Genomic DNA, 16,848 nt, shown 5'->3' on the forward strand with positions numbered 1-16,848 from the left:
TCTTCCTCCATAGTAGAGATACTTTTTTTGTAGTTTGGATAGTAGGCATTATGGCTTCCTTTGATCCTGCACAAATACTCCTTGTGCTTTGTCATGTTGGTTATATTCTAACTAGAATATTTTCTTATATTAATCTTCCCCATCCTGGTGTACCCCATAAGAAGTATGGCTTCCATCATTTGTTATGAGCAGGTTGAATGAATGCCGGCTCTTCGGCTTAGAAACGGAGATGAGCACCGCCCCCTAGAGTTGGACACGACTGGACTTAATGTCAAGGGAAACCTTTACCTTTACCTTTAATTGTTAGATACAGAGAAAGGTGGTGACAGTGTTTTCTGGATTTAACAGAGGGCTTTTTGCATATGTCTCTCTGAGTCACTCTTGATTCCTGGTGATTGCCTGAACAAGTCCATGCAATTTTTTGGGGCTGAGAGAGAATGACTGGCCCAAAGTCACCCAGCTGGGTTTGTGCCTAAAGCAGGACTAGGATGCAGTCTCCAGGTTTCTAGTCTGGTGCCTTTAAACACTACACAAAACTGGCTGTTCAAGATACACACCAAACACTTTTTTTCTCTCTCTCTTTGTATACACACAACACTCATAAATATTGCCCTGAAACTTCTGCCACTAGCCTGATAGGTCAGTTGGTAGACAGACTGATTACATACAATTAATTCAATGTTGACTCTTAGGGACTACACGGATAATTTTTCTCTAGGATGATTTATTTCCCAACCTGATCCTTTGTGTCTTCTAACAGTGTACCTATTGCTGCTATAATGGAGTCCATCCAACTTGCTTCTAGCTGTCCTCTTTTTCTCTTTCCTTCCACCTTTCCCAGCAGTATAGAGTTCTTAGAAGAACTAGGTCTTTGTATAATGTGCCCATAATGTCATAATTTGAGCTGGGTCATTTGTGGTTTGAGAACTCTAAGTTGATTTGTTCAATTATCCATTTGTTTTCTTGGCTATCCATGGTATTCTCAGAAGTCTTCTCCAACATCAAAACCATCAATGCTATTTCTATCCTACTTCTTCAAAGTCCAACTTTTGCCTTCATAGAGTTTCACAGGGAAAAGCTTTGTGTGCACAATTCTAATTTTTGTAGGTATAGACATATCACAGCATTTAAATATCTTTCTCAAGCCTTTGTTGCTATCCTGAGTTTGAGAGCCAGTTTGGTTAAGGCATCAGGCTAGAAACTGACAGACTGTGAGTTCTAGTCCCACCTTAGGCATGAAGCCAGCTGAGTGACATTGGGCCAGTCACTCTCTCTCAGCCCTAGGGAGTAGGCAATGGCAAATCACTTCTGAAATCTTGCCAAAAAAACTGTAGGGGCTTGTCCAGGCAGTCACCAGGAGTCAACATTGACTTGAAGGCACCAAAAAACAAAACAAAACAAATTTCAAACCTTCATTGCTATCCTACCAAATGCTAGTCTGCAGCATATTTCTTGACTGCTGGGTCCTTTGCTGTTGATAGTTGATCCTAAAAGGCACCAGCTATCCCCTACTTCAGTATCTTCATTGCCAGTTCTAAGGCTGGTTGCTGTACCTGTTGCCATTATTTTGGTCTTCCCAGTTTTTCCACTGCAAATACCCCAGGAGATAACTAGTATACAAGTTCTCCAAAAGGAGAGAATTCTTTCTGTTATTAGTTTCATGGGGAAACTAAAGTCAGCTTCTCAAAGCTTTCACTGATTACACTACATGCCACACCTGGGATATTGTAGATTAGCTATTCCAACTACTGAACAATGTACACTTTTCTATTTGACAGGAATGCCCTAGTGGGATTGTTAATGAAGAAAGCTTCAAACAGATCTACTCACAGTTCTTCCCACAAGGAGGTAAGTCCTTCATCAGGAGAGCTAATATTTTGGAAATGTTGCAAGGCCAGGTAAGGCCAGTAGCCTGGCTGTTGTTGGAAATAAAAGGGGATATTTGCATAAGAGACTTTACATCCTCAGCTAGTTATAGTTTCCTTACCTTCAGTGCCAAACATATACCCTTGGAATAATCCTCTACCTTCCCTCACAGGATAAACACTGAAGCCAATTTAGTGGCCTGCTAGAACCACTAAAATGGAGCAGAGCTTATAACACAGCTGAGAAGCTGGCAGAGAAAAATAAAATTATCTTAGATAACTTCAGTGAGCATGCCAGAGAAACACAGGTTATGGATCTTACACACTCAGCCCTCCCAAGCATAAAGAATCACATGCTTAGACAGATTAGGTTAAGATAAGTAAAAAAGAGTTTCTTACTGACTTTATTGTTGCTTGTGTTACATCCATCTTGGTGGAAAAGATGAAGTTCCTTTGTTCTTCTTTTCTTTCTAAATACTAGTTTGCCCTAAACTCTCAGCCCTACAGCTGCCAAGAGCTGCATGGAAGAAAGGGGAATTCCAGGCCCACCACATGGTGCCCAGAATGGAGGAGAGCAGCACACATCCGTGTGCTTGCTTCTGATGGAGAAGAAGGAAGAGAGGGAAAGGAAGTGGGAGTGGCAACAAACAGCTTCCTCAGAGTTGCATTGTGGGACAACTTAATTTACATGCTAATTCACATGCAAATGAGGCATGCTGGATTTGCCAGGATTTCCAACAAACACAAAGTAAAAAAATGTGAACACTATTCATTGGATCATACATCAGAGGAATACTGGCTGTTGTCCAGACATCTGTGGCCCTTTTAAATGTGACCACTTTCTTTGCCTGATGTTAAAAGGATATTTTATTTATTTAGAAGATGCATATAGTTGTTCAACACATTTAATCATGACTCCGGATAGTGTATATCAAATATAAACCAAACAAACAACAATTACAGGTAATAAACCATACAGAATTGTATGTTATCTATAAATAATATATCAGACAATATAGTGTTAGTGTAATGGTTGCCTATTCTAAAACACCATCAGACTCATGAGCAGGAATTCAAAGATATCTGATTTATTAAAGAATAGTATGCAGGATCACAGAGAAAGCTGAGAATGATAAAAGCGCGTCAAATTCAAACTAAAAACCCTTGGTGCAAATGAAATCCCTCCCCCCGTAGAATCTTCTCAAGTTCACAATCCCAGGTGCTCCTAACGGTTTCTGATGGTCCGCGGGAAAAGGCCTTGAACAGATAACATAACCCAAACACATTCCATTGTACTGATTTCACATACAGAGGTACAAGGTTACACAGCAGCTCCCTCCCAAACAGAAACGCGCGTCAGCACCATGGCATGTGAAACGTTACCATGTATAAACTACATTGAATCAGTGAACATGACAGTTAGGGGCAACCAAGCACACACTCCACCTCCAGAAGGCAGGTTCATCAATCATCCTGGCCTAATATCTGGGACAGAAACCAGGTTTTTAAAAGCTTTCTGGAAGGCTAACAGTGTTTGGGCCATCCTAATCTCAGAGGGAGGGGATCATTTCAAAGGGCAGACACTGCCACAGAACAGGCACAACTCCTAGATCCCAACAGATGACATTGCCTCAGAGAGAGGATCTGGAGCATGCCCATCCTGTGAGAATGGGTGGGATGGGCAGAAATTGTCAAAGGCAAATGGTCCTGCAAATAACCTGACCACGTGCAGAGAGTAAGGAAAATGACCTTAACAGAGATATGAAGGAACCATTACCTAGGCAAAAGGTGCTGAAGCATTTCTTAAGTCCAGAATGTTCAGACAACAGTTTGAAGCAACTCAGACATATCCTAATTTACTGAACTATGAGGAGGAGAAGGAATAAAATGAGACTTGCAAGATTCTGTTATTATAGTCAATCTCAATAAAAGTAGTTTTAGCCTTCATATAGAGTTGATTTCCTGGTCTGGTCTACCTAATTGGGCTAATGCCCCGTGCCATGTAGGGCTTTATAGGTAATAAACAGCACACTGAATGGCATCCAGAAGCCTATTGGGAGCCAGTCTAGCTCATGAAGTAGTAGTGCACCCATAACTGCACATAACACTCCATTCTGGACCAGTCACAATTTCTGGATGGTGCTCAAGGGCGGCCCTAGGCTTTGTTTTGAAACCAAACTGCATGATTATGAACAATTTTGTGAAAGTGGTGCTTGCTATACTATCCCCAAACCCTGAAGGCGTGCCATAACTAGAGGCTTTATTCCCTTCCCCTTTAACTTTCCCTTAATAAAGGGCATTTATTATGCCAGTTCTAGGCTGGCATAACTATTGATCCATATTTGGAAATTGAGGGACTTAAGGTGTTTCAATTATTCTTAAAATACTGTGTTCTCAATTCTAATGGAGTTCCACCACATAACCAGAAGTTATGTGGTGGAACTTTCAGCCATTGCATTGGAAGATCACTAGTTGTGGCCTTTGTACCTTTTCTGTAGGCTTCCTCTCTGGTGTATAAAAGGTAGTACACTATATTGCATGGCTCTCTCAACTACTTTCACAGAAAGTGAAACAACAGGATGGTACATTGGTTGTTGATACAGTTTTAATAGTGCTGTTTTGCTACTGCTCCCTGATTATTACTAGAACTGTTCTTAATTTGGCATGTATTTGTATTAGTACACTCCCTTGCATATACAAAGGTGGGGGATAAATGTTGAAATAGTATATCCTTTGTATCTAAGAGTGAGACATCATGTTACGGCTTCTACAACTTCAGAAAAGTTGCAGTTTAGCTGTTTTCTCTAATTGTTTCCAGACAGTCAAATAATTTGATAAAATCGGCTAAAATATGCATATATGGTACTTCCTCTTACTTGGTTTGATGTATGTTTTTAGATTCTAGTACATATGCGACTTTTCTTTTCAACGCATTTGATACTGACCACGATGGCTCTGTCAGTTTTGAGGTAAGATTCTATGTACTTATTTTTATATATGAGTTCCTATAACTCAAAGTTCTCTGGGGAAACTACAGAATAAAAACAATTCTACCTACTCTTGTTTATTATGCATTTATTTACATATTTTTATATGGCTGCCCATGTCACCATGGTGACACCCAACTGCTGGTGGATGTCACTTTGGCTTCCAGGAATGTTATGTGTTCAAATAAATACCATGACCATGTCTACAGTTAGAAAAACTTTTAAAGGAATACATACTTCTGTACTTTCATTTTGAATCTTGCCATTCAACTAATCATTGAGGCCACCTGCTGGTAGTAACAGAATCTGTATTTCTGTGCCTCAGGGTTTAACAAATGACAGAATACATATTTGTTTATCACAGGACAAGAAAATGTGCTAGATTTCCAGCAATTCTAATTATAGAAGATATTGTATATAATTGTCCATACCCATGTTATAAGTATTAAACTACTGAATATTGAGCAATTGTATCTCCACCAGAATGTTCTTCTCTAAGGAAGCCATGAATGGAATCTAGCAGTTTGTAGCCACTGGATCTACCCTACATTCCTGCAACATATATTGTAGCTGCAGTGGCGCTTAGGCTGTATTTCATCACTTCCTTGTCTCTCCTGCAGGACTTTGTGGCTGGCTTGTCCATTATTCTCCGTGGCACTATAGATGATCGGCTCAGTTGGGCCTTCAATCTCTATGATCTGAACAAAGATGGCTGTATCACCAAAGAGGTACAGACAGAAGGGGAAGTCAGTAGGGCCAGATGATGAACTTTGCTGAATCTGCTTCAGTGACAATCCTCTGGCCCACGTTTGGCTAATAATTCTGTGTTTTAACTTTCAGGAAATGTTGGATATAATGAAATCCATTTATGACATGATGGGCAAGTACACTTATCCAGCCATGAGGGAAGAAGCACCCCAGGAGCACGTGGAAAATTTTTTCCAGGTAAGTCTAGTATCAGGATATTTCTATATCAGTATCCCGCACTCACTTCACCTGTGAAAACCTTTTCATGGTCCAAAGTATGAATTATTTTGGTCCAGGTTTGAGGGGGGGGACAAAGTCTTCGTCTTCATACTTTTCCTTTTCCTTTTGGTTCCTTCAATGTAGCCCTGCCCATAGTATAATTCCTATAATTATGTTTATGAACTTTACAACTCAATTTATTTCTATCTCCTTCAATACTTTCAAAATGGTATTAAGGAGATATAGAGCCATTTTCTACTGGAAGTGCTTTTCAAACCACAGACACGTCACCAGACCAGCTGTCTTTGGGCTGGAGATAGGTGTTGAGTTTAGACATTATAGGGCATTTCTCTGCATCTGAAGATCCTCCTAGGAAACTACTTTGCTTCTTCTTCAATTTCCATTTCCATTTCAGAAAATGGATCGCAACAGAGATGGTGTGGTGACTATTGATGAATTCATTGAGTCCTGTCAGAAGGTAACACCAGTGTCCTCCTGGCATTGTAATTCTTTATAGCAGCAAATAAGGAAAAAGTGCACAGCGAGTCCTACTCTTTGCTCTACAGATGAGAACTTTTTATCACCACCATCAGATCAGTTAGATCAGGATGTCATATTTCACTACTGGTACTGGATTCATATTACTATTATTGTGGTGCAATTAGGGAAATGGGGTGAAGAAGAGATTGGAAAATATCCTTTTGTCCAAGGCAGGTTGTGGGGAAAGAGAGCTGAAACATCATTTTTAGTAACGGTAAAGCTACACCTTCTTAATTTCCCCTTTTTCTAAGGCCTTGATGCCATCTTTTCTCTGGCAGGATGAAAACATCATGAGTTCCATGAAGCTTTTTGACAATGTGATCTAGCTGACCACACCTGGAGCCAAGACCATCACATACACACCAGGGCTTCTCTCCTTGGCGTATCCTGAGGCACTCTTCCCTTGGCTGCATGGACAAAGCAGTCCCATTTTGTGGAGACAATCCTCATGTATTCAAGATCCAACTGGGGTGGGATGGGGGAGCCCCTACAATGGGAATCAAGTGGGAGTCTTTGTCTGGATTGGATAAGGCTAAGCAAGGAGTGTGTCCTAGAATTTACAAGCACTTGTTCTGGGAAATTAACTACAAAATGAATCAACTTGTTGCCTCCCCAAAAACTGCACTGACCTATCACTATATAATGTGCTTATCCTAAGGACTTCTCAAATCACAGCAACCCTATGATCCCTCATTAGGGCTTTTACACTCTCAAATGGCAATGTAAGCATCAATTGCTAAGAACTCTTATAAATGTACTCTTACCTACAATGAAGGGAGTCCATCTGATCTGCACCAAGATTCTCACAGCACATGGAGTAATATTCCAATGCTTCCAGCAAGTGGAGGCAATATTTTTCAGTGTCAAGATATCTTGCAGTTCTGCTGCTACATTCAACTGAACTCTTAGCTATTCTGGAGAAAACTGCAGAAGAATGCTATTTTGTTTTGAGAATTCTTTTGTTTGCATCCACAGAAAAAGAGTGGGTACTTTGTATCACTCAAGGCCTAGGTGCAAAAGAACAATTAACTTCTGTTTAGAAATCAGGAGATAAGTTATGAATTATGTTGGGATTGCTATTCAGAGAAAGAGTGCTCAGCTGAATAATTGGGTCAAAGATTTTCACTGCTCCCTGTCTTAGTAAATAAGGTGAAAACAGAACTAGAAACAGGGAAACCTACCAAGCGGAAATATTTAGGTTAGAATGGAATCTAAATCTCTTTCTACATGGCCTCAATGGATGTGTTTCCATGCGGCTCCAGATGATGATATATTACCATTAGTTACTTTCTACAGCTAGATACTGTACAGAAGGACCAAGAGTGCCAGCATCCTTGAATGAGAAACGAAGGGACCAGCTAAGGGTTTTGGGTAGCAATATGCTTAATGCCATGGTAATATCCATGTGTGAGGGCTCTGGGCTCTTGTGGCATTAGTCAGGGCAGAATTCAACCTTGTGCCTTGTCTTTGAATTATGTGTATAGACAGATTACAAACAGAAGTATTATTGGGGTGGAAGAGGGACCACATGAGAGGAGTAGGAGAAAATAGGGGGAGATATAACTGGCTGTTCCTTTCCTGTGCCAACAATCTCCTTTTTCTGCAAAGGAACTTTCCCTTAGCATTTGCAGAGTGCTATTTCTGTGATTTTGTTTGTTGGTTTTGTTACTACAGTATTACCGTGATAAAACAGCCTTTGGGCCTTCAGTAGCCAAAGCATTATGAATGATGAGCAACTTCAGACCATGCTTTGCTCCAAGGGAGTGCCAGGTTCTGTATAGAACATAACAGCAGTGCAGCAGTGCTAAATAGGCACAACAAGGAAGCACACAGTAATCACAGTAAATAGACAGTAATGGGGATGCACTAGGAAAAAATCAGTATTAGTGGATAAAACTCGGATCATTTAAAAACACTTTGCTGAAAAGAGCAAAGCCTTTTTAAGGGTTTAAGTAAAAATAAAAATAACTCCAAGGGTGCTGATGATAGAGAAGCTGTGTAAACTCAGGAGTAATATGGAAACTCAGTAAAATAGGAAGAGAAACAGTCTGGAATAAAAATATGAGGAAAGAGTAGAACCTTAACATTGAATACAACATTGAAAGGGTCAATTTAAGGGGAAACGTAATGTGACAAGAGATGAGACTACTTGAGACATCCTAAATAGACTGGAGGGAAGATGCCCAGCAGGAGAGAATGAAGTACTGAAGATATTATATTGAATCAAGACAAGAGATAATAGGAAAATAGGCAGGCTTTGTTATTTAAATTCAGAAAGAAAACAAGCAGCAACCGTAAAAATTCTAACATAGGCAAAGCCAAAGGTAACAAAGAAGATACCAAAATATGCTAAGTGTTACTGCTATATATTAGCCTTTCCCCAAAATGATGTCCACAAATTGGCTGGGCTATGATACATCTGAAAATAGCATTTGGGGAAATACTGTTGCATGCTTATTTGTAAGCCTCCCGGAGTCACTTTTATAATATGATGGACGCTTTATAAATTTAATAAATAAATAAATAAATTCAAGAGATCAAGTAAAAATCTAATGAAATAGACATGATAACATTCCCCAGCCTGCAGAAGTGTTATGACTGTGGCTCTTAAGAACTCCCAGGCAGCATGGCCAAATTATAGAAGTTGCAATCTTAATACATATGAAAGGCGCTAGGATGGGAAGGATGCAACAGCTAAAATCTAGATGGCACAGATGACTATTTTTCAACTTAACTCCCTTGAAATAAACAGCTTGTTCTAATACACAAATATTAAGTTTAATCCATGTTTCTTCTTTAATGGCAGTCTGAATTATACTCTGCTCTGTTATTTCCTCTTAATAACCAGCCCTGGTAACTTCTGATGTTCCTTTTTTTAGTTTCAGAATTTTTTTTTCAGCTCTTAGTAAGCATTAAGGTATTTTGTCACACAAAGCAAGCTCCAAGGATTTCTACTGTAGGAACTGCAAGCGGAATAAATATTTCAGGACTCCAACAGAAGTGCAGAAAATATTGGATTGAGTCTAGAAATGGAACAGGCTGGCTCAGGATTTATTAGCTATGCAAATAGACTCCCACGTGCACTGTAGCCCAGATATGGCTCTTCCCCTTCATGAGACTACTATTTTACATTTTGCTAATCCATTATGCCATCATTTTTAGATCCCTTTTTATGTATATTGTGAAGGATCACTGGAATGTAGTTCTGGAGACTGGGGCAAGTTCAGTATCACCCGTTAGATGTTTTATTTTATGTGGGACTAAATAAAATATTCCATAATTTTAAAGGTTAATTTACTTTGGCATATATATACTTCCACCTGTGCCTCCAAATGAATGTAACTCGTCCCACCTTACTTTAATTCTCCTCAAGAACATTCCTGCCACACAGGGATTTTCTTCAAAGAAGCAGTTTCTTAATATTGTTATTTTCTCATGTGTTTCATCCAAGAAACTCTGTTCTGCTTACCACACATTTTCTTAGCTTCCATTCTTCATTTCTGCAATCTCCTTCAACACTTCTGTTCAACTCACTTCAGATGAAGGGATTAAAAAAAATCCCTTCAGTCCCCAGACTATCACCAATGGCCACTCAGGTCAGCCAAAATAATTGGTATTGCCTTACTAGTCTCTAATTTCTCCGTACAACAGTTGCCTAAAGAGATATATGTTGCTATAATTGGTATGTGATGCCATTGGAAATAGCTGGTTCTGTCTAGTGGCCATTCAGCTTAACATGTGCAACATATTACCATCGTACATAGGCTTACCATACTGCTATTGACAGAAATGTCTTGCTGTGGTATAGAAGCTCAGCACAGCACAGCACAGCATGGGGGAAATTTACATTTTATGCTCCATGCTTAACATGGAGAAATGCCATGTAGGGGGCAGGATATTTAAATTGGTGCTGATAAATATAGCTGGGGCAAAATCAGATGAATAGGTTTTCTGGTTGTTCCCACAGAAGAGTTTTCAGTATAACAGCCAACCGACATTTGTGTGAGAGGAATTCCTCAACCAAGATAGGTAGAAGCATGGCTGCTATGTATCATTCCCTTATAATACTATCATCAGAATAGTTGGTTTATTTTGCCTAAACTAGAATATACTTTTTATTCATAAGCACTCAAGATGGCCAATACATATAAAGCCCAATTCCCCATCCAACCCATTATAGTCTTGCCTTCTCTATCAACTCAGCAGAAGATATTTTCCCACTCGCAAGGAAATTACTAAAAACAAATCTGGACTCTTAACATATGTATCTCATTCATAGATGGAGAGGGGGAAATGAAATGTGCATTGTGATGTCATAATGCAAATGCCACAACTTACTTACTTGTGTCAGATATTGGACCTTAAGTACATAATTGCAATATTTATGTGATGATGCCACTATGCACCTGTCATCATTTTGGCATCATCACAGTTTATTGCATGCACAGGTGAACTCATTACTCTATTTTCTCTTAATTCAGATGCAATTTTAGACCCGTGGGAAATTATCCTGGGAGCAGATAAGGAACTCCACATAAATTTTCTCATCACAATGAACTCTAGTCAACCCAGATCTTTTACCATCATGTAAAATAAGGGCTTCTATCCCCTGAGGAAGCAATTCCCCATGCAAGGGTATTTTACATTTGAAAATAGTGTCTTAGGCTATATATAAAATTTCAGTTTGAATGCAGATTGTCTTTCTAACATCCAATTAAAGTAGGTTTTCACAATTACAGATGGTACAATTTATGAATTTACCCACTGTCACTCCTGTAATGCATGTTTATGGGTAAAGTGAGAGTTTCAGTTTGCTTTAGAGATTATGACTTGAACCAATTATTCTATAAAACATGATGTCATGTGCTCTTCTCATTTGACATTACATTTGCTATTTTTCCTCCCACATTGGCTTGACTTGGTTCATAACTTAACTCTGCAAAACCTATATAATTCCTTCCTAACTTGGTGCCTCCAGATATGTTCAAGTCTTATCATTACCAGTCAGCAGTCCACTGGACTAGACAGGGATGATAGGATTGATAGTTCAACACATCTGGAGAGGTTAGTTTGGAAAAGCCTGCTCTATTCTATCTTTCATCCTGACATATTGGTTCAATATGTCTCCATCCTATTTACTGATTATTGCAATTACAGTATGCCTTGAGCAGATGTTAAGTACATGTGTGGGCTATATTCAGTTCTGGAAGTTGGGGAGTGATGATGCTGTTGACTGTTCCTTCCTTACTCTTATACCAGCTGCTTCCTTCTACCAGTGCTGTCATTACAATCAGTAATGGGGGCCAAGCAGCCTAATTCCACTGCACAAACTCTGCTATCAGCTTTGCATTTTCATCTGTGTATATTTTGTATAACAATCAGATATGACAATAAAATGCACCCCCAATGGCTATGCACAAACATCATGGCCTCTGCTACAGTTTGCTATGTTCTTTTCACAATGAGTTTTGGGATATTATGTGCTTCAAATGGAATATATGCTCTTCCCTTTTACTCTTCAGTGTCCCTTCCATTGAACCATGGTTACTTCTGCCTTGGCTCATTTCAATATACAGTCATGAGATTTTCTAATAAAATTTCCATCTAAAGTCTGCTTTCAAAAGTACAGCACAATACATTATAATCAATTTTACAGATTCTATATACAATCTCTTTAAAACTCGTTGGCTGTATTGATTGTTCCCTTTTCCCTTTTGGGGGGAATAAGTAGCTATTTCAATACCTGATTCTGATTCTTCTGACTAGTGAAACTTCTGGTTCTCCAAATTAGATGCTAATAGGTCCTAACTATATTTTGCTTTGTACAGTAATGCTGCCAATTATAGCCATAAGTAGAATATATCTAATGCCTGATGAAACTGAGATCTATTTTGTACTTTTAGACATTATCAGTTCAGGTATAACCACACTCACAATTTGTCTGCAGAAACAGTAAACATTTAGGTTCAAAACATCTCAGAATATCTAGGTTTTCCTAAGTAAATGCGTTATATAAACTTATGCAAATATACATATGATTTCTATAACAAAAATGTGCAAACTGTACAGCCATAGCTTCTATTTTCCTTTTGTCAGAGTTCATTAAAGGATGTAAAACTTTATTTCATAATACCATTCAATATTGTCATTTTACTTTCTATGCATTGAATCTCAACTGCATAAACCGTGCAGTTCAAACTACGATTCTTTTCCTCTAATAAATTTTGACCCTTTTATTTCCTTTAAAAGTACATTTACATCCCATTTTTGTGAAATATTTTGCTGGCTTGGGTTTTACCTAATTAAATTGCTAAAACTTACCATGATCTGTTTGGCTTTTGAAGTACTGGTAAACAATTTCTGAATCAGAATATTTTTTTCTTTCTTACATTTATACCCCAGCTGTCCCCTAGAAATTCAGGACAGAATACATGGTTCTGTTAAATTCTCCATGCCACAAAACCATGTTTTATTTTTACAATACCATGAGGTAGGTTAGGCTGAGATTGATTCAATGTAAGGTATCTACAGTAAGTAGTTTCACGGCAATCTGAAGATTGGTTTCCCAGGCCCTGTCCAATACCCTAACTATTGCTCATGTATAGGTGTGTATGTGGGTATATTTCTCAAAATACCAATTATGAGGGTCTCAAATTAGGATTGACTGATATAGAAAATATCTTTCTGTAATCCTTTCCCCATGCCTGTTTAATCGATAGTCAGCAAAAGTAGAAATGTTGCTAGGTTGCCATGCATTTTATTTCTTATGTGGGAAATCATCTTCCTAGAAGAAAAAGACAAGTGCTGATTGATGCTCAATTTTAAAGCAATTTGAAAGATGCTTATTTTTGTCAATGACAGCAATAATTAATAATGTACTATATCTGCTTCTACTGCAAACATGTTGCCCAGACTATTTGACAATATGCCAACTGGACCTTCCTATCCATGCTGCAAGTCCAAGGGAAAAAAAATTGACATTGACAAAATGGTGGTTAAAACAGGAGTTTTCCCGATTGACAATGCAGTGTGTGTGTTCTTGAGACAACAAGACTCACGTCACTTTCTTACTTGCTAAGTGTTTTGTTTTCATCTCAGCAGATCTAATTTGCAGAAATGACAAAATGTAATAGACAATCAGCAAAGAAGCCTAGAATGAGAAAATTTGTGATACTGTAATATTTCCTTCATATACAAACAATTGGAATTGCTAAGTTTAAAAAAGGAAGTGAAATATGAGAGTTCTCTAACAGATATCTAAAAACAAATAGGATGCAAGTTCTTGTTTTGTATAATGTTAAAATCAGAGAATGCAGCCAACAAAATAGCTATGCTGTCAACCCACAAGCTGGTGAAACCTACATTGTTATAAGAACTGATAGCCAGCTCTATTTTCAGAACTACAACACATAAATCTGATACTCTGGAGTTGTTTGATTGCAATCCTAGGGACCCAGGAAAAGATAGTTTATTTCGATTTTCCTTTTCAGAACTGGAAAAGAAGTACCAGTTTCAAAGAAGAAAAATTTAACTTTTCCACCTACAAATTTAAATCCTACAAAATTATGTAGGATGCACTATGCATCTGATGAAGTGAGATGCAGCTCATGAAAGCTTATGCCTTTTAATAAAATGTGGTAGTTGGAAAAGATGCTATTAGTCTCCTGATTTTTTTTAATCTGTTCTGAAATCTGAACCTTCTGCAAAGTCACAAAAGGGTTGCATGAATTTAGGTGGGGGACATGGAGAAGAGCTTTGGATCCATGAATCCAATACTACACACTCAACATAAGCATTACCCCAAATTGTAACAAAACAGCAACCAAACTTGGATTTTTTTAAAAATTAAAGCAATGCCACATTATCTTCAGATTACCCATCAGTTCTTTATCCTTCCAAGCAATTTTTCAACACAACTGGTTATTTTCATTATTTTTTCTGCCAATTACTATCCTATAATTATCAGTACTTGGCACTGGGTAATATTTATTTTATTTAAAAGCATTTGTATCCCCTGCTCCATTTAATCTTGGTAACCATATAAAACTACTGCAGATGTAAATAAACAGTATCAATGTTGCCAAGTATTTTGCCATTCTAGCTGTAAAACTATTATTAAATTGACAGTATTAAATTAGCTACATTCGTACGGTTCTACTAATTAAATCCTAGATTCACTCCTCGTTCCTCCTAATCCACCAAATCCGCCGTAGATTTCACCATCATTGCCCTTTCTCTCGTGTGAGGAAACTCGGGACTGTCGGCTTGCTTGCGAGGTCCAAAAACACATAACGGAAGGCGGCAATTGCGAAGTCGCCAAAAACATCCCAGGGGTTACCAACAGTCGAGCTGGAGTCGGAAGGTTTACATTTTTTTCCGGCTTGAAGAAGTATAAAAAATAAGTAATATATTCAGGCAATACATCTGATACTGGAAAGACAAGCTTCTCCGCTGAAAATGAGAAGCGGGCAAATTACTGAACAACCCAACCAAATTAATGCCTCATTCTATCTCAGGGCTGCATGACTGCCGATAACTCTCCAAGGTTTGGGACAGGATTATTACAGTTTAGAAATACGGCAATCGAATGCTTTCTGGTTTACCGGCCAAATACAACTTTTCTAGTATGTATTGCTGAGTTATTTTGTTTTTATCTTGTAGGTTAGATGGCTGAAGGAATGCAGCATCTCCCTTACGCGCCCTCAGTGTTGCTCAGCAACCCAGAAACAAAATAAGGAACGAAAAGCTCCTCCTTCTCCTTTACATACGCAATGGAACGAGAAACAGGCGGAAGGAAGCCGCTGAACTTTTCGGTCTACACAAGACTCCACCCTCTTGCGCAACGTTAGCTAAAACAAAATTACCATTCCTTTTCGCGCTTTCAATTCTGCGCTTGCGCTCTAGCACCCGTTACTTTGTTTATTTCCCTTCTCACTTGGGCCGTACCCGCCGCCGGCATCTGTACAGTAACTACGCATGCACTATAACGCCTTGCTACGAAGCCAACGCCGATCACATGCGCAGTAGATCGCCGTTTAATTTTTGCGCGTGCGTACAGGCGCGCCCCTCCTCCTCTGACCCTGTTAAGCATGCGCAGTTAACAGTCTCCAAGCCCCTCACGCCTGCGCTGTAGGGTTTTTCTGTCACTCTCCCCCACCCTTACAATTAGTCCGTTCGTTCTCTTAAGCCAGTGATGTGTTGAGTGGTTTCTTCTCACTTGGTGTTTCTGGCTGGCGCGCGGAGGAAGGGAGGTGGAGCTGCACGTGATCAGCAACCGCGGTCCCGGTTGGCAATCAAGCGAGCAGAGCGGTTGGTTCCGGCTTGGACCAGTTGGGGCTGGTTTTCTCCGCGCAAGCGCAGCCTATCCCGGTTAAAGTGCAGGGAAGGGCGATGGCGGCGGACGGTAGTCCTGGAGCAGATCTGGTCGGGATGGTTGCTGAGACCCGGGGGGAACCTCAGGGCACATCCGGTCCTAGTTCTACGACCGTTTCCTCACCCCGAAGTGAGTCGCCCCCTACAAGACCGGACCCCTCGGGCCCAGAAACGGTTCCCGAGAGTGGCGCCGGAGCTGTGGGCAGTGGGGGAGCACGGCGATTCCTCTGCGGCGTTGTGGAAGGTAATGGGGAGATCTCGGAAACGGGAGGGACCCGGGACTGGTCACGATAAAGAGCACTGAAAAAGAGGACCCGCCATTGAACAAAGCGTTGCTCCCCCTCCTGCCGCGGTGCCTTTCCTCCTCTTTACCTCTTTGTGTAGCGTCTGACTCCGCCCTAGCAGTAAAATCTGACGGCGGAGGGAGGTTAACTTGGTTCATTTTCTCCCCAGTTTCACTTGATCGCTTTCTGTGAATTTGTGGGGCAGAAACCCGGTGATTAACATAATATCAGGTGTGAAAATAGGTCTTGAAAAGCAGGGTCACAGATTGAATCGTTTGTGAAACGCTTTTTGTGTATAAGGTTTTTTTAAAAAATGTTGCGGCAGTATAGGTCAGATCAGTTATGTTGGTGATCATGTTAAACCAAACTTTGTCAGCTTCTGAGGTTCGGGTTGGGGCTCTGTGTTGGATGAACAATACTACGGAGGTATTTGCAACCAAGCAAGAAGAATCATCTATCTCTGAAGATTAATTATCTGAGCTATAAACTTTCTGGGAATGTTTTAGCAGATTGGTCCCACTAGGCTGTATTGTTAACGGTACCTAATAAACAGATGTTTGATATAGGTACAGTTGTGGTCACCCCATGATGGCCCGTGTGGCCTGATATAAAATCTTTGATTATATCTGCTCATTCTCACAGACTTTTTTCCTTTGTCAGCACTGAGCAAAGGCTGACCAATAATGTTCTGTGTTTGTTTTAATCAGTTATTAAAAATACCGAGATTTTCTTATTTGTGAATTCTAATATATGTGTATGTCTGTATATATATTTTTTATTGTTACCTTTGGTTTTTATCTTTTCTATACATTGAAAGCAATAAAATTATTTTTA

At 39.5% G+C, this 16,848-nt stretch overlaps 2 protein-coding genes across 3 annotated transcripts in view; both read left to right on the top strand.

Moving 5' to 3' along the window:
• Positions 1-8,936, top strand: part of KCNIP2 (potassium voltage-gated channel interacting protein 2) — a 134,069-nt gene extending 125,133 nt beyond the window's left edge. For both annotated transcript variants that reach the window (XM_063307039.1, XM_063307040.1), the window contains 6 exons: positions 1,779-1,848; positions 4,764-4,834; positions 5,473-5,580; positions 5,693-5,797; positions 6,234-6,296; positions 6,637-8,936. In XM_063307039.1, coding sequence (XP_063163109.1) covers positions 1,779-1,848; positions 4,764-4,834; positions 5,473-5,580; positions 5,693-5,797; positions 6,234-6,296; positions 6,637-6,684 — 465 coding nt within the window. In that variant the 3' untranslated portion in view covers positions 6,685-8,936. The remainder of the gene's footprint in view (positions 1-1,778; positions 1,849-4,763; positions 4,835-5,472; positions 5,581-5,692; positions 5,798-6,233; positions 6,297-6,636) is intronic.
• A 6,591-nt stretch (positions 8,937-15,527) lies between these two features.
• OGA (O-GlcNAcase) overlaps positions 15,528-16,848 on the top strand; it is a 42,304-nt gene continuing 40,983 nt past the window's right edge. The window contains exon 1 of the mRNA XM_063307041.1: positions 15,528-15,974. Within this exon, the coding sequence (XP_063163111.1) occupies positions 15,749-15,974 (226 nt within the window). The 5' untranslated portion in view covers positions 15,528-15,748. The remainder of the gene's footprint in view (positions 15,975-16,848) is intronic.

Source organism: Candoia aspera, chromosome 6 (genome assembly GCF_035149785.1).
Source record: "Candoia aspera isolate rCanAsp1 chromosome 6, rCanAsp1.hap2, whole genome shotgun sequence".
Lineage (NCBI taxonomy): Eukaryota > Metazoa > Chordata > Lepidosauria > Squamata > Boidae > Candoia > Candoia aspera.